The sequence below is a fragment of the Macrosteles quadrilineatus genome, unplaced genomic scaffold (genome assembly GCF_028750875.1).
Source record: "Macrosteles quadrilineatus isolate MER2022 unplaced genomic scaffold, UCM_ALF_1.0 Scaffold_8__2_contigs__length_117827958, whole genome shotgun sequence".
NCBI classification, from domain to species: domain Eukaryota; kingdom Metazoa; phylum Arthropoda; class Insecta; order Hemiptera; family Cicadellidae; genus Macrosteles; species Macrosteles quadrilineatus.
Genome location: NW_026542601.1, coordinates 36,128,845 through 36,152,530, shown reverse-complemented (window position 1 = coordinate 36,152,530; position 23,686 = coordinate 36,128,845). Strand labels below are relative to the sequence as shown.

The window sequence follows — 23,686 nt, the reverse complement described above, 5'->3', positions numbered from 1 at the left end:
ATCTGCATTACGAGGTTAGCCACGTGTGTTCCATGTAGCCGCAAAATCCCTTGAGACTTACTTCTTCCTCGATTCCCTACCAAATAAAAATTTACCTCTGCCCACATAGGATTTATACTCTCTCCTTAACAATTGTTTTCACTTTCTTTCTGATTCTCCATTATAAAGGGTTGGGTTTAGGAAAAGTCATTATTTTGATCAGAATTTGTTTTACAATCATTACAATTAATTGTTTATTTTTTATTTTATTTTATTATATACCATAATTTACCTTAAAAAGAGAAATGTTAATATACTATAATACAGTATATGTTTAACAAACTTGTGTAGTTTTAAAAAAGTTGTAGATTTTACAATGGAATGATGACTATACTTGCAGTATCCAAAGTTAATGATAAGATACAACGTTGAGTGATAAAATTTAATTTAGAATAATGAAAAAGATGAAAAAATAGCTTTTGCTAAGATTTTGTAAAGAAGTGATATCAAAACGCAATGAGTGAAAAGAAAGTTCTGCTTAAAAGTGAAGATTTTTATAATAAATACTATCACTCAATTAGTTTTTTATTACAATTAAAAAAATTTACATTAGGCCTACTATATTAAAAATATGAGTTTACAACAATATCAACACTTCCACTTTGACTTAAACAAACTGTCTCTCACATAAAGTTTTACTTTACGTTCAATATACTGTAATTAATTTATTTTACAACTTTTAAATTTTTGTAATCGTAAACAATTTTTTTTTATATTTATTTTTGGATAAATAATTTAAAGCTGTATTTATCGTAGGCTACAGTTTTTGTTATTTTTTACTAGTCGACAATTGCCTGTCTCTTGGTATATCTCTTCTTTCTTTCAAAAAATCTCTTGCATACTGATATTTACTGAATTTTCTCTTGTACGCTCACATCTAGCCCTTTGGGTGTTGGTGCAATCTTCTGTTTTCAGATAATTTCTTTAACTAGGCCTATATTCGCTACATATTTTTCATGTCATCTTCAAAGATTCATTTTAATAATATTACATTATAACAATAATTAAATTTACCACAAAGTAAAACACATTTTATTGCAGTAATATTCTGCAATCAATATGATGCAGTAGTTACCACAAGTTCGTGAGCTGCCAGGCTTAGTATTGATCTTATGGTAGTGACCTCAGCAAGGCCTTGTAACAATGTTAATGTCCTTCACTAATGAGAAATTTAAATTAGTAAATATTACCAAATTTACACTTGTTATTACTATGTACATTTTTATAAGAAGGTTCAGAGGTATTAAGCAGCATATTTTTGTTGATGTTTTTTTATATTTTTTTCAGCATATTTTTGTTGTTGTTTTTTTATATTTTTTTATTTTGGGTAAGTTTTTCAAAATGCACTTAACTCATAGGCTGAGTGGCAAAAAGCAATATAAACATGTACAGTTAATAAATGTAAATGTAATAAACTATTTATATGCAAATTAAATTTGTTTCACTACTGTGTTTTTTACCCTACCACTTATCAGTCTTAACTAGTGCAGTGAAAAGTGTAAAAAACTTAACAAAGTAGCAGTGGATAGCCTTTAAAAGATAAACTTAGCTTGGTATCACACACAGAGAGGTTACTGCACTAGCCAATGATACAGGAAGTGGGCTGATAATGGCTTTATTGCAATGGCCAAACAGGAAATTGGATTGCTCCAGTATCTTAGGGCTTATCTCTAGAGTTAGACCCAGTAGATGTTACTAGGAATGCTGGTGTTTAATTATTTAATCTAATTAGCTTGAATTGTTATTAGTTAATATACATTAAATGATTTTTGTTATATATGTAAATTAAGTTTCCTTTAACAAGTAACATGTACAATTTATAAATGATATGTAATTAACATGTAATTAAAGCTCTGCCTTGACTACTGATACACATAGACTCCTATGGTAAAGTAGAATTTCCACATTGAAGTTACAGCCAATTTAAGAAAAAAATAACATACATCCTCAATTCAATAAGTATCGGGACTTGTTCACTGTAGCCTCAAAAAAGCAGTGGAGGGGGGTTTGACCGGTTGAGTTTAATAGATGGGTCCTTCACCATTCAGGAGCACTTTAGTTTAGTCGCCTACGGGCATTCGTTGAGACAGGAGGTCGATATTTGCACTGAGTGTTTTTTCGTTAAGTCGTCACGCCAACATGGAGCGTACCGTCAAGCAACGCTATGAAGTTTTGCCTTAAACTCGGAAAATCTGCATCGGAGACCCTTGCCCTAATCAAACAAGCTTTAATGGGGATGATGCTTTAAGCCGCACATGAGTTTTTGAGAGGCACCAAATGTTTTAGGATGGCCAGGAACTCGTCAAAGATGAGTACCGCCTTGGACGCCCGACGACCGCTCGAACCGAGGCTCTCGCATGATCAAAGTGAAAGAAGTTTTGGATTCTGACAGGTGTATAACCATCGTCCACACCAGTGAGAAGACCGGCCTTTCAGTGGGAACCGTCCACACTATCGTAATGGAGAATTTGGTGATGAGAAGAGTCCTCGCGAAGCTGGTACCGAAAGTCCTGAGCGAGGAACAAAAACCATCAAGGGTAGAGATTTTGCAAGAGATTTTGGACTGCATCCAGCAAGATCCAAATTTTCTGGACGACGCTATTACCTGGGTGTTCCAGTATTGTGAACAAAATGTTCGAGTTGAGGGAAAGTGTCTACGACGCTGATTTTAAAGCAAAAGTTCACAGCGTTCCTCGACAGTACGTTCCATGATGGCATGACGACACAATGAAAAAACACTTGGTGTAAATATCAACCTATTGTCTCAACAAATGGCCATTGCCCATAGGCGACTACACCTAAGCGCTCCTGAATGGTGAAGGACCCCTCTATCGAACCCAACCGGTCGGACCCCCCTCCACTGCTCTTTTGAGGCTATAGTGAACCAGTCCTCATACTTATTGAATGAACCCTGTAGTTTGACACTGTAGTAAAATACTGTCTTCTAACCTACACAATATTTTAAGCAAGACAAACTGAAATGGTAGTCTATTGTAAACTATGCCATCTTTAACATCCCTATGGACTACCATAGTAGGTACAAGAAACTAGAAAATCGGTTTGGACTTGGAACCATGAGCGGCGCTGAAGCTCAGGCATACCTTGGCCACCTTTAAGAAACTTTAACTTTAACAAACACGCAACTAAATGAGACCCAATGTCAGAGCGGCACCGCTCATGCCGCTTGTCGCTTGTATTGTACCCGAGGCCTAAAGTTAACCAATTTTGACAGTTTTCCAATTTTGAAAGTTTTCCAGTAAGACCTATATTTTTCATTATTTTAAAATCAAAGTTCTATGGTGGTGCTTTTATAAACAAGATTTAGCCTATGTATTTATTTTAACGATTGGACATATTTATAGTTTTTTATAGGATTTTGTAGTTAACAAAGTCAAATGCTTTGAACAAGTAATATAATATGTTGGGAGATAATACTTTGTATCCAAAGTCAAAAGCTGACATTTTCCAAACAGTTCCGAATTCAAAACAAAGAGCGAGGGTAAAGCTGCAAGATTGTACCGACAATAAACCTCCGAGAGTTACCAAGTGATGAAATATTCATTCGATTAATCCATAAACCCCCAATCTTACACAGTGTAGCTAGAGTTCTCGGTCTGTTTCATCTGGTTTTGGCTTGTCCATTTCATTTTGCAAACAATAGTGACAAAATTGTAATTGTGAAAATTATATATAAATAACTTTAAGATAACTCTAAGATCTAATCAAATTACAAAAATATATGTTTACTGATTATGCAACCATCCAACATTAAATGTCAATTGATGTAGCCGATGAAATGTATTTATTTTAGCAATTGGAAATATCTACCTTTTTACCGAACTTCCAACATAGGGAATAAAGCTATAGGTCGAAATGTTTTTGAAACTTATCATCCTAAGGCTTGGTCAGAGAATGAGAAAAAATGCATTTTGGCTAATTTCACGAGTAGAATAGTTTGTGATTATTTGAAACTGGTATAAACATTATTAAATTAAATAAATTATGAACAATTTTTCATTGAATACATTTTTATCTACAAGCTATTGTTGTAATGGTGAAATTAATATTTCTTGACCAGATATTAATATTTTGGTACAGAAAGGCAATTTCAACAGTGGATAGGATTAAACAATATAGCATGTTACAAAATCTCAACTTGATGTCAAACAGTAAATATTTGAAACGAGCTAAAAACTTTACTCTTTGTATGAACTACAGAAGATAATCTTTATTAACCTTTAAATGTCAGCAGCTTTATTGAAAACTAAAACACATTTCCTTTGTGCTGAACTTTATTTACAGAGTTTTATTATTATTGGCTTTCTGTTCTACTTGTTTCGATTGCTCATTTTTTTAGGTAAAAAAAAAAACAACAAACATATATTTTAAAATAGTAGGCTATAGTTTCATAAACGACTCTGAATTTTAAGTTCACTTGAAAAAATATAAAGAAAGGGGTTGTTAAAGTGAAACATCGTATGAAAGTGGGAAACCAATAATATGAAACACCAATACAAGATACATATTTCACATTATGACAGCCAGTTTTGTTTGTTCGGTTTTATTTAAGCTTTCGGGCAAAGCTCAGCATATTAATTATGGATCTTATCCATATTTCATTAGTTTTCAAATGTAAAAAATGGAATTAGAGTTTGTTCTGAAGTGACAAACTTTATATAAATAAATTCATAGAGTTTATAGCTCAGTCAGTAATTACTATAAATTCTAATTATTGTAGGCCTAGTTAACAGACTTAAATTACTTTATAGTTCAAAAAAGGTGTACAAACATTTTTTTGTAGAGCAGTAAACTCAGTTTATTAGCCACATCTTAAACAGGGCAATATGATATTTACTTTAAGGTAATATATCTTGGTAAAAATCATACGATTTTTATGAAATTTAGTACATGTTTAACCCCACAATAATTCAAATTAGTGAACCAGCATTATCAAAGTATGGGCAGGGGTTTTTGAAGGGTTTTAAAGAGTAAAAGTTAGTTTTCCAATTTTTGGACTCTCAAAATATTAAGTTTTGCAATGTCTTAATAAACAATATTCTGGAGCTCAAAAAACAGCTCATTTAGTATATTAAAGCGTCATTTAGGTCTAATAGTTACAAAGAAAATTTAAAATATACATATATAATTTTTATTTTAATCTTATAGAGATACATTAAACTTTTGTAGTTTACTTGTTTATGGATATATTAAGATCAAATTACATTAGGTAAATTTCTTTATTTCATTCTGTTCTATTAACGTTCAAATAAAAAACACACTTTGTGACATTCTTTGGGAGCAGCAAACCTAATTACTCACTCAACTTAACGTTATCTTAACAGAGAGTAAATCTAACATCTTAAAGGAAATATATCAGAGACAATCCAATCAGGCAAATAGAAATTCCCTTAATCTAAAGGTTTGCTGCAGCGCGTGTATTTATGTACTCGAAATGCTAAAAGCAATATGGATGCTTTAAACAAACACAAGTGCTAGTTTTAGTCACGACATTTTCATGGCAAGGTCAAAAATTAATTAAATGGGTTCTCATTGGAGAAATAGTGCATGTTATGTCACCAGCCCTTATACCAGACAAGGGGTGGACTGGGTGGAGGGGTGTAGTCCAATAACTATTGTCCACAAACAATTGGCATTGTGTACGCTTCAACAATAAAATTGGCCTGCAATTCCACAAACACAACCTTTTAAGTTTCAGACTTTGAAGGATCATTTGTTTTATTTTGCTTCAATAAAAAAATTCAAATTATAACAAATAATCTGGGTCATAACGCATCTCTTAAAACGAATAGGAAAACAGTAGGAACAGAAATACAGTAGAACCTTGATAACAGGACTCTTGTGGGGATTATAAAAACGGACTAATTTGTTATCAAGGCTACCATACTTTTTATCAAGGTTTGGAATAACATGTGATTAGGGGTAAAACAAATTGTAGGGAATGTGAAATTACATTTCTAATATGTTGTAATATGTTGTCTATCAGATGCAACATAAACATAACCAAAAATATTAGTAAGGGAACTTACTCTCAACCGTCTAAATTTAGTGGACCATCATCGCTTTATGCCATATTTTACAGAATGTGAAAGAGTTGTTAGAAGACACCATACCAGACAATACATACCAGATAATTCATCCAATCAACATGCATAGCTCTCTACGTTTTACCAAGTCTTGGTCGCTGTACAAACGGAGGAATGTGGATGAATGGATAAGTATTGCTTTAAAAGAATCGTGTGGCTGTGCTAAAGTGATTCAAGTTCACGTTGTTGGCTATAGAATGGTATTTCAAAAAGAGAAAGATTAGCCTTTAGAAAACAATTTTTGATTTAAGATTGCCCGTGAGGAAAAGTTGTAATCAGTCTCTAATAAAATCTGTCTTTTAAAAAATAACCAAAGACTAAAAAGTGTGGAGACCCCCTGTTAATTTTTTAACGGCCCTTTCTAGAAAAACTAAACTTGGCACACCTTTATTGAATGTTATGAAGTACTTTTTGGGCATAACCGCCACTTGGTGTACATCCCCAAAATGGGGGATTTTGGGGGAAACTCTAAATTTTCAAATGGTAAGATACATCGAGTGATACCCCTCATTTTGAAGGTCTTGGTAAAAGAAAACCAACACTGCAAACTAGAGGTCTCTATCTTAATCCAGTAAAAAATGGCAGCCCATTGAAATTCTCAGAAGTTAAATTCAACTTACAGCTTTCCAAGTGTGGAGAACCCCTGTAAATTTTGTAATGGCTCGCACTAGGAAAACTAAACTCTACACACCTTTATGGCATGTTATGAAGTACTTTTTGAGCCTAATTGCTACTTGGTTCCAAAACCCAAAATGGGGGATTTTGGTGGAAACTCAAATATTTTAAACATCAAGCCCCATCGAGTGACCCCTCATTTTGAATTTCCCGATAAAAGGAAAATAACAACGCAAACTAGAGGTGTCTATCTTAACACAGTAAAAAATGGCAGCTGACTGAAATCTTTAGAAATTAGAATTAACTTGCAATTTTATATTCAATTGGTTGCCATATTTTACTGTGATAGATTTATGTGAATTTAACTTCTGAGAATTTCAATGGGCTGCCATTTTTTACTGGATTAAGATAGAGAGTAGTTTTTCTAGTATCGGCCGTTAAAAAATGAACAGGGGGTCTCCACACTTTTTACTAACCCTGTATACTAGGACTATCAAGTATCAAGAATACTTACCTCTGGCAGGGGCGGATCGGAGGGAAGTCGGGGCCCACTCATAGTGAGCCCAAGACTGTCGGGTCAGCTGGTACACAGCCTTGTCCTCTCATCATACACCATCACCACACCGATTCACCATACACCTACACACACACACGTGTAGGTTAAACAACCAGGTACGGTTGAGACACAATCTGTAAAGATAAAAAAGTAAATTACACAGAGAATTTTACTTAAAATTTTTCCTAAAATATTTCTTGGATTGGGGTTAGAGAGGTTTGTAGCATAGATAAAAAATACTCTCTTAGTAGATTTGTCATCCATATGGAACAGCTGAAGACAATTTATTGTTCGATTTGTACGTCACACTGTAGAGGTTGTGTTTTGTTTACAATTTGTTTCTTGTTATTTCAGTAATATAAAAGAGCATTTAACCAAATAAAACGATCTAATTATAAACAATAACTGGTTTCCTAGTTATATAACCGAACAGTAAAGCAGAACTCATTAAAATAACCCTAAAATAATATAAACAATTTCGTCTACACAAGCGATCAGTGTCGACGCACATGAACTAGACACGAAGAACAAGCTTCAAAACTTACAATGGGATTAGAATGAAGTTATTTGTGTTGTTTAGTCTATGTTTGTAGGGACTTAAAAGAGAAATTTTCCATAAAAAACCTAGAGAATTTTTATGGATGCTTGTAACTGTAGCAATTAGTGTTTTGTAGACCAGAGATACCTACAAAATTACACTTTTAGAACTTAAGAAACAATTCAAGTATAATTGTATCTGATAAATTTAAATGAAAAGTTTTATAAATACACAACAAAATAGGATTACCTTTGAGCAAAAGATGTTTTTCGACACTCAAGAATAGGGTTTCAAATGATCCTTGCAAACAGCTCCATTATGGAAAAAAATTACCTCCAATTTTCAAAATTTATAAAAGGACAACTTCAACGACGTCCAAATTATTCATAGAAGATTTTGAATGACTATGGAAATCTCATCGTTACGAAAGCACACTTTAATGACAATATATTCTTAAACACGTTTTTGGGAAGGCAAATTCCTAGCAAACAAACCTCCTCCAATAAAACCTATCCTCCTATTCATGATAGGTATTTAACAACTTGTAGGCCTATCTAGAAAGAAAAGAGCTTTCGCAAAAGAACATACAATTTGTGAAGATTTATATTACCTTAACAACATGCTCTTTAACCCCATAAATCAATTTTAGAACAATAGTAACTTATGTCTAACCATTACTAAAGTGAGCAAGAACAGTGATTATACAATCCCAACATATGTTTTAGGAGTAAAATTTCCAATTGGGAGACAGCTCGCATCTCCTGGAAAACTTCCTAACCTAGAAATGTGTTAAACAGCTTTAGGTGTCCTTTACCACCAGGACTCATCACATAGCTACAGTAATTGCCACTGGCTTGGTTAGGAATCTGATCTCTAGAACAGGAGTACAGTATCATGTTCTAACCACTAATCCAGTGCTTGTGGTTCAAATCATCATTAGCCTGTAGCAGTTTCGTAGATGAATAATTCAATTTCCGAATGATCTTATTATAGGTACTCATTGCACTAGAAAATTTGCAATAATGGAAACAAAATATTGTTTCTGATGTTTTTGGCATTAATTAACGTTTTTTGTAAGGGAACAGTTCTAAATCTTGTCTTGTGACTATCAAATGTCATTAATTCGTAGCCCAATGGCAAATGGCATTTGGGTCTGGAAACAATATTGCTTGGGATCGAACTGGTGAACTTCAGATTAGTAGGTGAGCACTATAACCTCGGCTTCCAGATAGTTTAAAAGGACGCGTTGCAGAAAGTCAACAGTCCCGGAAGGTCAAATAATTTATACCTGTGCCGCTAGGTCAAAAACTACAATTTTTGCAGTGTCTGTAGATCAAAAATCCCAGAAAGTCAAATAGTACAGTCCGGGCTAAAAGTTTAGTCTATTTTAAAGCAATTGACTTATTGGGAATTTGACTTAATGCAACAGCAGTTTTAATATAACGAAATAAGATAAAATATAAGTTCAGTTTCGCTGAGTCAACAGTGCCGGAAGGTCAAAAGTATAATCTGTTAAAAACAACGATAGTCCTCTCGACGCATGTCTTCAATAATTTCGTGTTTTGGTGTTCTTAAAGTTGTGCTAAAATTTTTAAATTTGGCACAGAGCTTCTTGGTTAGTCCTACTCGATGACTATTTTGTTGGAACTTTAAACTATTTACCGATCTAATTAATAAAAAATGATTTGTATGGTGAAATAGTTTTAAATCGTGATTTCTAACATGAAAAAGTTAGCATGCGAGATTTTTTGTTTGTTTTTGGGTTAGAGAGGTTTTGTCTGTGGCAAAGTTGAAGCCAAAAGTGTAATGCGTAAAATATATTTTTTTGGAATTTTTTACAATCAGTGGTTCAGTAGATAACTTGGGTTGAAGAGGACGGCAAATGTAGCATTTCGCAACGCATGGAAAGAACTACATCGTACGATGCGACTGCTGAGTGGACTTTTAATTTATCTAATTTAATTTATCTAAGGACAAGAAAAAGGTGAATATACAGATCACCAGTACATTCATATTATTTATAAAAAATCTTTCTTTATTACCAGCTAACATTTTTCACTTATAAGAATACATCATAAACAGGGTGTTAAAATAAGCGGGGAGATACTTTACCTAGTAATTCCTTGGGTCAAAATAAACAGAAAATCAAGGATAACATTTTTTCCAAAATAATTTCGTTAACCAGATATCCACCATTTTGTATTTTTTACATACAAATATTTATCTTTGCACTTTTCCAACCGATGTTTATCAAACTTGGTATGTATGTTAAGGTAGGAGAGACCCATGTTATAAACAAAGATTCATCTCGATTCACCCTAAAATTTCAAAATTTAACACTTAACTACAATATAATATACTCTACTACACCACAATATTTACGTATCACCATAAATCTTTAACAAAATAAAACGTTAACATTTTTAAAAACCAAAGTAAATCAATATAATATTTCTTTTTTGAAAAATATATTTAAAAAACAGGCGATGGTAAAATAACGACAGGCGAGTTTCGATCTGGGTGTTTCAGGTTTGAATCTAGGAGGATTTAACATTAATTAACATTAATGTTTAATCCTCCTAGGTTTGAACTGATTGAGAGGAATACATGAAACCGAAGGGGGGAGGTAGCAACAAGTGCACTAGTATTTACTAGTGTCCAATTACAATTTGATGGATTTAACCAAAACCTTTTCTATTTCACTTATTTTCAGCTGTTAATACAGATTGTTTAATACTGACATTGCATTATTATATTTTAATTTGAGCCTAATTACGACGGTCTACGTACACGTTATTAGTGATATAGTAACATTGTTTATTATCATATTGTTGTATTACACGAAAGACATTAATTTACGACGATCCTTCGGCTTACATATTATTGGATCATTTGTTTACGTATCACGATTGTAAACGTTGATTGTTGGGGTATAATTTTAGCGATTTAAATATTATACAGAGCACCTACGGTTAGGAACAAACTCCTACAACAGTTTTATTGTTATTTAACATACTAATCAACAATAACGTTTGCCGCCAATTGTATTAAATCTAATATGGGTCCTTGGAAACTATTTTTGTTAGTTTGGATGTACAATCTCTTCCCGATGGTGTAAGTGCTGACTGAGCCAGAAGACAGGCAAAAAACAGCCTTGCAAGAACAACGACTCATCCGTGCCTACCACGACCACTCCCGCCGTTATCACCGTGACACTGGCGTAGGCTACTACATCCAAGGCAATAGTTTTAGCATAGATTTATCATTAACTTTAGATACTGGATGTAGAGATTTCATTTAAGAGAAACAGATAAAGCATTGACTTTGGATACTACAAGTAGTCATCCCATTTATGAGAAACAATTATACAATTGACTTAGTGAACTTGTAGGAGACATCTCAATTACGTGAACTATATTTAGCATTGACTTTGAAAAAGTATTGGATTACAGTACTATGATAGCTCCGTTCAATATTGCAAGCAGACAACTGCATTTTACACCTAGTACACATTAGTACACGCAAAATAATGCAAGGGACCTTGAAAGAAATATTGGCAATGAATTTTTCATAATGGCAGAAAATAATTACAGTACAAAGCACTGTGGTGCATAATCAACACAGTAAATCAATGAAAACAGAAAAAAGTTCAAAATCTACACATTTCTTTCTACATCTATTATTTCTTACTTTACAAAATCACCGAAACCACGCTCTCCTCGTGTAAGTATAGATATATTGTGGGAACTACATCTGAACTAGGTTGAATTAGCATAATAGCGCAAGTTTAAATGAGAACAATTGTATGACTAAAACTAGTAAAAATAATTTATTTGGTAACTGATGACGTTGTTTAGACCTATCAGGAAACTACACTCCTTTACCACGTAAATATCTAACATAGTTTGTACCTCTGTGATTTCGTCTAATCATATTCAGTGATTCATTCTTTACATAGTTTGACTTTTTCGTAGGCCTGGTTGTAATATAGCTTATGTCTGGTTTTACATAGGTGTTGTCGCTGGTTATACAGTAGTACTTGCACATATTCGCGCCTTTTTTAATCCCGCGCTTTTATCGAGTGCGTTGACATTGACTAGTTATTCCAACTATTGTCATCAGTTTCTCGTTCTGTAACACACATTCTAATCATGATGTATCCCTCACTACATTTCCGCCTTGAACTGCATTATTTGACGAGCGTCTGGTTTAAATACATTAATCGATTTACAAGCTACATTATGAAATATTCATAATGTACCTTGCAAATCGATTAATAGATAGTCTACTAACTAATTTACTCCCTACAAATAATTAGGTAATACATTATTTAATACAGTGATATCAATGACAAATGTATATGATACTTTTACTAATACAATATTCTTAAATTTATTACACCTATTTGCAAATGTTTCAGCTACCTTGTCCACAGTAACATTTACATTCGTGTAGTTCTTGACAGAAGACTTTAATACAAAACTAGATGTATGTCTCTTGGACTTGACATAATTTCAAAAAGAAGTGATATTGTATACAACTCACAACAAAAATCAAATAGTTAGTATACGCTGTCCTAATTGTTATTTTTACTTCCGATTTTATAGTTGTAAACAAGGCAATAATGGTGGTTGGAAAACTTAAGTTTTTCGCATACTTGTCTTAATTTACAGATTCGGTTGCATCCTTTGTTAACCAAAAAGGATATTTACATTTATTGACAAAATAAAACTTAGACTGATCGATGATTATAAATACGATGACAACTGCATTTACATCACCATACTTATGCAAATAGGTCCAAAATAAATCTCTCATAGACAATATAACTTATAAAGACCGGCCTCTGCAGTAATATGGTTTACCGTACTTATTAATTGCGTACTTATTAATTTACCGTACTTATTAAAAAATAGCAAAGTGCCGAAAATTACCGATTTTGGGTAAACCCAGCTTAGGTTAGGGCTGAGGAGCTCAGCTAAAGGTTATTTTAGGGAGTCCTTGGAGGCTAGTGGCCATTTTGGATAATTTCAAACAGCTGCTGAAGAGCGATTTATCGTCCAAAAATATTTTTCAAACACCAAAGTGATTATAATTTAACATCGAGTATAGTGTGAGATTAGAAATGTTCTTTGTAGTTTTTTTATTGTTCTCCAGTGGAGTCAATGAAAGCTAACAGCCATCTTGGATTTGTCCCCCATAAGAGCGATGTTAATTACGTTAATTTCAGACAGCAGCTGGAGATTTATTTACAGTCCAAAAATATTTTTTCAAACATCAGAGTGATTGTAATTTAAATATCTAGTATATTGTTAAACTATAAATTGTCTTTGTAGTTCTTTCATTGTTTTATGAGTTAGAACGTCTAGGCTCCAAGGACTCTTTTACACTCTTTTATTGACACTTACCAGTCAAATGTGGCGATATTAATGATTTATAACGCTTTTAACGAGTTTCAAACGTGTTTTTCGTGGTGAAATATGTGTTTGCTGAAAAAGTGCAAGAGGAAAAGAAGTTTGAAATGACTCGAATAATAAAAAATAGGCTTCCATTAAAAGAAAAAAAGATTTTTCGAGCGCTTATAATCGCCGATTTCTAAAGCTTTTCTCGATTTCCAAACGTGATTTTCAGGGTGAAATAGTCGTTTCCCCCTAAAGTGCCAAAGGAAAATAGCATAATTTTGGTAGATAAGGTAAAAAATTCGATAAAACATAAGTAGTGCAAGTTCAGTATTGCCTCCTGGATTTCACCAATCACGTATTCAGACCTTAATTCCAAAATTTAGTTAACCTTGCGCTGGATTCTGAGATAAATATTGCAAACCCACAACGGACCTTTCCAGTTCTTCCTTATCTTTACCGCATATCTCTCTTATCTCCAAGACTACAGACTGCGCAATGAAGGAGGGTCTCGTGCCTATGCCTAATCTGACGAAGAATGAGCAAGAGCAATCGTACATTTGTTTTTTTAATTGTGGTGTAAAACTTTTTAATTTATGTTTAGATGTTATTTAATTTCTTGTTATGTGAGTTTGAATTTAGTATGGTAGCCATTTCAGAAGAAAGTATTAAAGTAATTTGAGATGTTAAGATTATGAAGAAATGTCATTTCTTTAACAGAAATACTAAGATAACTTCTCAAAATGACTTCTAAATTGTTATTTATTTTGCTAATGCAAACAAGCATCTGTTTAGTAAATATAATAAAATTATTTCGTTTATTACGATTGTGTTAGTGTATATTACTATCGATATATCGAACTATTGACAAGAATGCCACATTTAGCTACCCCATTCAGTTTTTCAAATTTAAAAATCATATCTTACAAACAGAACTTTCCAAATTAAACATCAAAATTATTTAACTGACCCTTACCCTATAGAATCAGGAATCCCCAAAGGAAGCGTACTTGAACCATACTTGTATATTCCCTATACATCGGACCTACCAGAAATTGTAAACACTATGGTTGCCACATTTGCGGATGATATGACCATTTTATCTGTCCACGACAAACCGGTTCAAACTACAGCAAATTTACAGTTAAACTTGGATGAAATTTCACATTGGTTTAAAACATGGAGGTTCAAAATTAGTGAAAATAAATCAGAAAACATTACTTTTACCCTAAATCTGGCTACATGTCCTCCAGTATCCATGAACAATATTCACCACCCTAAAGTAACAGAAATAAAATACTTGGGCATGCACTTAGATGCAAAGCTTAATTGGAAGGCACATATCTGGACTAAAAGACAATATCTAAATTTTAAAATAACTAAGCTTAATTGTCTTCTTGGATCTAAATCAAAACTTAGTACACAAAATAATGTTACTTTGCAGAAAAGTTATAAAACCAATTTGGACTTGGGATCCAACTTTGGAGATCATCAAGTACATCAAACATTGAAATTTTTCAACGATACCAATCAAAATTGCTACGTAAAATTGTCAACGCACCTTGGTTTGTTACTAACAGAACACTTCATAATAATCTTAGAATTTGAAAAGTCAAAGAAGAAATTACAAAATCTAGTGAAAAAAGATAATCAAATTGGAAAATCATTCAAAATCGTCTTATACAAAACAACTTTTGCAAAACTTATGACAGCTAGCCTGACCATACTACTGGAACGAATTACACGCGGTTGGTACCAAATGAAAGATATTTTCCTGTAGATGTGATGAATCCCTTTATAAATTAAAATAGGCTCAAAAATAAACACAAGAAACGAATTTAAAATTAAAAAAATAACTTGGGCCGTATGGGTTGCCATGTAGGTAACGAAATAACAACTAAATGTAAACAGAAAATAAAACCAAATAGAAGAAATTCCATTTACATGTCTTATTTATAGCATAGGGTAAATATAGATTAGTTGGAAAAATACATACTTTTGGTCAAGTTTCCGACCACAAGGCGAGCTCTCATCTTGCACTAAATTTATTGGACAATCACAACACCATTTACGACATTAAACCTCCCATTCAGATTCGGCTGTGTTATCAAAATTATCTTTGTTAGCTAGTGTTGAGAGTGGTAAATCACTATACTTTTAACGTTGTATTATTGTTAATGTATTTGCTTATTTTTCTACTTTTGAAACAGACTGTAAATTAACTAAAACATCATAGTGTGGTGAAAAAAATTATACATACTTTCGATACATGCGATTGCATACAATCGAAGCTCACAACTGAGTTTAAATCAGCTGACTTTCACTTCCTAGGGAGAAAATAGTGAAAATACCTACTTTAAGCTCACTAAATACGGCTGTTTTTGCTGCAGTATGACTCAGCGTTTGCAGTATGCTTCAGTGTTTTAATAAATATTTGATAGTTAATTTGTCGATAGTGTAATGCAGGTTAATATTATATAATTCATTACAATGATCAACCACCAAAACACATACTTCAGATTCAGTTAAGCCTAAAATTATTCAAAGATCCCGTGGGTGATAACATAGGTACCAAAAAGATATTTTTTAGATTTTAAGATGAAAAATTAACTGATGAAGAAGCGGATGAAGCAACAGTCTGATCTAGAGTTAAGTTCACAAGAACAGTGGGAATGAAGCTAGTAATTAAGTCTAGTAATTAACGGTAGTATACAAAATACGAAACGTGACATTGGATTGGGCCGTTGAGTATTTTGAATACAATAGGGGTACTCGTCAAACAGTTAAATATTATTATTTCTATGAATTTAATGGGTAACTTTAAAAGATTAGGTGGAATTTCTAACAATACTTCACCGTAATCAGCAGCAAACATACATAAGGAATTCCAGTTATTACAACAGACGCTCTGACAGCCCATTAACATAAGACCTGCAGACGGGTCAACGAATATGCTGAAAAAAATAACGAGATAAGTGAGTGTTAAAGTGACTATTTATATCCGGTCGTCATACGCCACGAGACATTCCGTCAGTGAATGGGAGGCCCACACAAGGGTGAAGATCGATAACGCGCTGCATTTGGAATGGAATAAATTGCACAGGTCCTCGAAAAGTACTAAATTCTCGAGTCCCGAAAAAGTCAAGTCCCCAAAATGTTTTATACACTTATATATATATGAATTTGAACGGATGGTGTTTTTGGCCTCTAGGGACTCAAAACGAAAAATTACATCGGTCCCGGGTCCAGGTGTTCCCATGAGTTATACGGTAATAGCTTATTCCCTATATGCGAAATTCGCTAAAAACCTAATAATCCTATAGAATAACAAGCTGTACCCGCTGGCTTTGCCCCGTTAAACTAATTAATTTTCAAGATTAGCTCGTTCGCATGGCTCAATCAAGTCCTGGTTGAAGTTCGTTCGCTACGCTCTCTCACCTTTAGGTTGGAGCTCGTTCGCTGAGCTCACTTGCCTTGGGGTTAACTCACCTCCAGGTTGAAGTTCGTTCGAAACGCTCACTCAGCTTTTGGTTGCAAATTAGCTGTTGTCATAAATTGTTGAATTGACACAGCTGTTATGATTCATTAATTCCTTTTAAATATGAAAAATCATAAGGTTCAGATGGGAAACTCCAGAGCCACTGGGGCGGAGCCCGAATGCCCGATCATAATAAAAACTACTTAGTTTTCCTATTTAATGCCCAAAGAATCGGTGAATCGAATTTCAACCTCCTAGGTAAATGGGAAGTGGGAGAATTAGTGATGATGCGTGAGTGAGAGTGAGTGTGTCAGTGAGGGCTTTGCCTTTTATAAGTATACATAGCACATTCAACCAGCTGTTAGTTAAAACAAATTATATTGGACTAAAACAAATCGATGATTACAAAGAATACTTTAAAAAATAATTTGAACATCCTACTACTGTACCTATTTTACTATGCACATTTAATTAAACTGCCATCCTCGTACCGAAGAATTAAATGTATCAATGGTCAGCATTACACATACATAGTATAAATAAGTCAACCATAAGTATGTATTTGAATTTTCTTCCAAATGCTGAATTTGTGTCACAAATACTGAATGTTACAGCTGTTATGTTAAGCAAATTATATTGTACTAAAAGCTAGCTAGAAGCATTGACTTATTGGAGAAGGTTAGCATCGGCTGCTAGACTTTTTAAAAACTAAAACTTAATTTATAAAAAACTGGGACATTAATTTTAAATTATGGCTTTGAAATTATCTAGTTCTCAAAATTGTCTTTCTTTCAACACAAAACTAATGAAAATCCATCGACTGGTTGATTCAGAATCGTGAAAAACCCCCATTTACGTTATAATAATATATATGATAGTTTGGACAGGTTTCAACCCTTCCGTGGCGTAATACATTACACAGTTTATATGTAGACTACATTATAACTCATAAAATAGTTCTACAATTAAACGGATCTCCTTTTACAAACGTATATAATAACCAGAAATGTTCAGATCGTCCTTGCGTGTATTTTATGCCACAAATTTTGACGAAAGGCTTTTCATTACATAAACTATACCTATTTACAGTGTTGACCAAACAGTTGGCAAGAAGCATTAATAAATAAGCTATGTACTAAATATGATAATTTTAGCTCTATTCTAATTATGACAAAACACGAAGTAACTAAAAGCGAGTTTTGTTGGTGTAGTAAGCGTTGCAGGAGGTCTACTTTACACTGAATCGACGTTCACTTTTATTGCTTTTGATCTTCCGGCACTTTTGACTCAGCGAAACTGAACTTGTATTTTACCGTATTTCGTTATATTAAACCTGCTGTTGCATTAGGTCAAATTCCCAATAAGTCAATTGCTTTAACATAGACTAAACTTTTAGCCCGGACTGTACTATTTGACTTTCTGGGATTTTTGATCTACAGACACTGCAAAAATTGTAGTTTTTGACCTAGCGGCACAGGTATAAATTATTTGATCTTCCGGGACTGTTGACTTTCAGCAACATTCCCGTTTAAAAGGCTTATACAGCTAGGTGGTTGAAGTATGAGAATATTAAATCCAACTAGCTAAATAATTCAAGCTAGTTGGATTTAATATTCTCATAATTGAAAATGTCGTAGCCTACTAAAACTCTATAGGTAGTGTCTTTTATGTATAAAAGACTTTGATAGCAATACTCAAATATGCAAAGGTGATATCAACTCTTCAATTAATATATGTCTCTTGAACCTAAGTCCAAAATGCTGAGAGCAACCTAAGATACAAATTAAATTTGTTTAATGGATTAATAAATTACTAGTGCATGTTCAGTAACCTAATTCTGTGAATATAAAAGTACAAAATTGATGCAAAACCTGATTTGAAAATTTTATATCTCTGTTGTTGAATCCAGCAGAATAATTGAAAAAGTTATAAATACCGAAGTGTGTGTTGACCAAGTTGTGCAATAATATTAAAGTGCTTTTCCAGAAACTTCAGACTTACACTGGCTTTAAAATTGTAATTAGATGTTACACTATCTCGGTTGTTTGCAAGAACTGTGTTAGAAAGAGAATAAGTAATAACAAATTTAATTGCAGAAAACTTATTATTAATCCAACCTGTACCAAACCTTCTACCTTCGGATTAAAAGGTGAGCACAAAACTGTTGGTTATCCTGATTTATATCCTGGGCCCATTTTCAAATGGAAATACGTTCAAGAAGTTATTAAGGTTAGTTACAAGGTTTAAAATGTTTAATAATGTTAGCAATGCTTTAAAGTCGTAGCAAACTAATGTTAAGTTAATAATAAACCAAACAATCACTTATTTAAAAAAAATGTGAACTGTAGGATAAGCATAAAAAATACAAAATAATAGTTTGCATTGAACAAATCCATTTACCAAACAAGCAAAATTCTTCGAATCAAAAGTGTCAAGAGTTTTTAATTACAAACTGAGAGTGAGGAAATGTTTTTTTTCTCTATCTAATACAAACTTATTATAATCAGAAAGCTGTGACACTGTAGTGGGATTGAATGAAAGAAAACATTAACATTTTCAACTTATTCTGTTTCTCTCACTGTATAAATTAATGTACAAATTATTTGATTATTAACATTAACTACTGTACATATTTAACCAGATTAACTGTGCTTACAAATTTATTTTCAAAACTCTTACTCCCTAAATGTGTCATACATGTATATATATATGAATTAGAACGGATGGTGTTTTTGGCCTCTAGGGACCACAAAACGAAAAAAAAATCGGTCCTGCGTCCAGGTCTTACCCTGAGTACTACCATAATAGCTTATTCCCTATATGCGAAATTCGCTAAAGATTAATAACGGATTACAAAAGGGCTCCTACTGCAGTAAGATTGAACAGGAGAAAGCATGAATGAAACACACTGACCTTGCGGATATTGATCAGCCCTGTGAGCCAAAAGTGGGTTACATACTCCCCCCCCCCCATATACACACATGGAGGAACATTTAATTGTAACATGGTTTTAGACTGGGATTATATGCAGTCAAAATTATTAATGTGACACTTCATATTTTGGGTGTTAGTGAATATCCCATATAGGGAATAAACTTACCGTAGGTCTCATGGTAAGACTTGGAATTAATGGATTTAATTTTTCGTTTTGATGTAATCAGAGACCAAAAACACCACCCTTAATTTTTTTTCTATAAAACAAAGCAAAATTCTGTGCAAAAAATTGGTAGAATAATAATTTATTTTACATCCTTTTGTAAAATTATCAATGATTGGTTGGTTTGTTTGATAATAGAGGGTCAAAAATATTGATGTCCTATGAAGTTACTTTATATGTAGGAATTTCCAGGATCTGCTTAAAAAATAAGAAACACACAGAGTCTGTGCAATAATATCTCGTATATCTGCTAAGAGTAGGTCTTTAACCTTTATATAATTCATCGTGCAAAAAATGTAGCTCGTCAAAGCAGATTTGTTTTGCCTAGAGTGATTTTATTTAGAACACAAAATTACGGTTAACCACACAAAAATAATACATAGCTTATTAAGTTTTAAAAAATGTTAAAAGGAAAAAACAGTTTAAAGCATGTCACTAATGTCCTTCGTATAACTCGTTTAAACACCCCATCACTGGGGTGTTTTACATCACGTGAAGGGGTTTCATATCTCAACAACATCAAATTACCCCCCCCCCCCCTTCTCCTTAATCCACCCCTATATCCTCCGGCTTTGATTTTCAAACGGGAAATTTATTGTTAGTGATTTATGATTACTCACCGACAAAAATGTTGTGTAATTTTTAAATTGCTATATTTAGGACACTAATAGAAAATAATAAACCTTTCTTCACTGTTTTTGTTATTTTTTTTCAAAGATGTGAAAAATTGCACATTACTAGGTTAAACAAACTCTTGTATAAATTATTTTAATATGCTCAGCTTAAGTCAATTTCAAGTATTTTTAGGTTCTGTATAAGTAGAATGTTTTGATAACTATCATTTATCTATATATTAATACGCAAGCAGTTTTCTTTTCACAGTCATAACTCAATAACGGTTTGATGGATTTTAAAGTTTGAGGTGTCAAATTAAAGGTATTTTCACGTAGATGTGCAAATACGTCTCAGAATATTTGGAAAGGGCACCACTTAAGTACACTTAAAGGCTAAAGTTTGGAAGGCGGCGCTATCTGTTGACATTTGATCAAACTCATTTCCCCCTGTTTACAAATAACATATGGACGTAGTTTGAAATAGTTTAAGGTTAACCACAGACTGCAGGAATTAAAACTTCCAGTGCAAAGCTGGAATTTATATTTTGTTTCAATCTGTTAACTAAGTCTGGTTCATAATGAAGAGTTTCCTATCAATACTAGACTAGACAACAAAGTGTTTAAGAATAAAGATTTAATTCTTTTTGTCTATGGTTAAATTGATTTACCTTACATCGTATTTTACTGATTATCATGTAGTTACAGTTCGATGTGATGAAGTGGATGTTTAAAAGTGATTATTCACAGGGCAGTTATCATTACATTACCATATTATCATGTAATTTACAATGTGTATCAAAATTCCAATTCCTTTATAGTGTTTTCTGTTGTTTGGTTAACTTTCTTATTTCAATTTAAAATCAAATGCCGCCAGTACGACGAAGAACTGTGAGTGGCTGGAGGGAACGCGAACATGACCGCTTGCATCACCCTCTCAATTGAACATTTGATGGGTACATAGTCGCAGTACCACCGTTGTGATAGTCCAATCTCGGACAAATGAACGTTAAATGTTTACATTGTAGTGGCTTACATATTTTTAAGCAAGAAAAGACTGGCCGAGACAGTTAAGTTTTTACTCTTTGTTGCCATAAATGAAAGGTTCGTTTACCTCATTTGTACAATTCACCACAATAAACTTCGGGTTCTTATTGGAAACTCCCAATCTGAAAATACGACTGTGAGACTTATATCCAGAAATTATTTTGATAAAATTCGTCAATTCAATTCTGCCTTTACCATGGGCAGCTCCGCGAAGCTCATTAAGACGAGGAAATTCCACAGGGGATCGACAATTTCAAGATTCATGACACGTTTTACCACCGAGTAGGTCCTCTAATTCCTCAAGAAGGTGATGATCCTGAATACGCATAGGTATATAAGTATATATAAGTAAGTGCAGCATTGTTACTAGAACCCAAAGGAGAATTAAGCACAAATCAAAAAATTCAGTGAAAAAATATGCGGAAAATAGGGTCACAATGCCCATTTGCAAATCTTTGAAGACAGTGGCAGACATTCTGTAGGGACGAGAGCTCCGAGGAGTCAAGTGAGATTCTTATGTACATAATAAGAGACAGAAGAAGTGTCTTCCCTCGCTACAATGGTGCTACCTGTGTAGATGTCACAGCAATTTTTAAAGCACCACCTGGTCAAACAAATCGTATAGTTTTTTCTAACACTAATAATGTTAAAGGCGTATCCATTCTAGATCTGTCGTTAGATCCACTTGCTTCCCCTCTTATGTTCGCAACCGGAGACTTGGGTTGGGGCCCCTAATTTAAACACGCCTAAAACAGAACGTATAGTAGAAATAATTTAACAATGCTAGAATAAGAGTAGCAATGGTTGGCGTCAAAAGAGGAATTGAGCTACATTAGGTCAAAAGCTCACTTTACAGTGTGTGGTTGACATCTACGTGCTCATAGAGTGCACCCGCCAACTATACATTAAGAGATAACCAAAGCAGTATGAGAGTGAATGTGAATTTAAATATTGTAGATTACTTTTATATTTTTTACATCATAATATTTTTTATATTCTATAATCAGTCATATCAATTATTTTAGAGTGACTCTTTCATTAAGGTCTTGCTGTTTATGTTTTTTGTTTGTTCTTTTAATACAAGTTTCAGTTTTGCTCGATTTAGAGCAACAGGTTATCTAGTTTCTTGTTATTTTACCAACTTTAGATTACTTTTACTAAATATAATTTTTCTTCACTATTGGCATTTTAATGTTTTCTGACTAATTGAAACTGTAAGCTATTGCTTGTCTTCTAATATCATAAACAAAGAGAAAACACACTGTCAAATCTGCCCCAAGAGAATGTTATTCCACTACTCAAATATTATTTAGATGTAATACACATCAAAACAGGTTTCAGATTTATTAAGGTGTGAGAACCTTTGAAAATGAAATTACGTTTGGCTGCTTTGAGTTTTTATTTAAAAGATGATAAATTGTGAGAAGAATTTAAACTATTCCAGGCAGTTTTGATTTGACCAACTGAAATAACATGTGAAATAAATAAACTCAATGAGTGATTATATTAAAAGTAAAGTTGACGCAAAACTTCAATTAGGGTCTAATCATTTTGTAATATGCATTACAAACACAATTTGCCATCATGGTTCAGTAATTAAATTTACCAACGCCAAACGCAATTTATTAATTACTGGCCCGATTTCCATTGTTTTATCCCGTGGTGTAATCACTTAAAAACTAAACCGCTAGGGGTAAGAAGATTTATTTATTTAGGAACCGATTACAAATTATTAAATTATTGTGTTTTTGAAAAAGATGTTTGATGAAATGTTTTGTTAAAGTGAGGTATGGTAAAAATTACACTAAATAATATGTAACAGTATTATGCAATCCTATAAAATTATCCAGTTATTTATATAGAATTTCAAACTCAACTAGCTTTTACCACAAATTAATTTAGCTGTGAGGCGGCATATTTTAAATGTAAAATCAATTCTCAGTAATGATGAACGAATGGGACCCTTAGCAAGTCTGGGTAATTAATTAATAAACTAACAGCTTAGAGGTTGAGAATCAATGTTAGTCAAGAGTAGTTTCAAACAGCAATTCATAAATATGCGATTGTCATGGTTCTTTGATTATTGATTGAAACTGCAATATATTACTATGTAATTCACAGTAAATATGTTAGGGTACAATT

At 33.1% G+C, this 23,686-nt stretch overlaps 1 protein-coding gene across 1 annotated transcript in view; it reads right to left on the bottom strand.

Moving 5' to 3' along the window:
• LOC128999433 (uncharacterized) overlaps positions 1 to 23,686 on the bottom strand; it is a 99,239-nt gene that overhangs the window by 53,307 nt on the left and 22,246 nt on the right. Inside the window, exon 2 of the mRNA XM_054425954.1 lies at positions 7,273 to 7,397. Within this exon, the coding sequence (XP_054281929.1) occupies positions 7,273 to 7,314 (42 nt within the window). The 5' untranslated portion in view covers positions 7,315 to 7,397. The remainder of the gene's footprint in view (positions 1 to 7,272; positions 7,398 to 23,686) is intronic.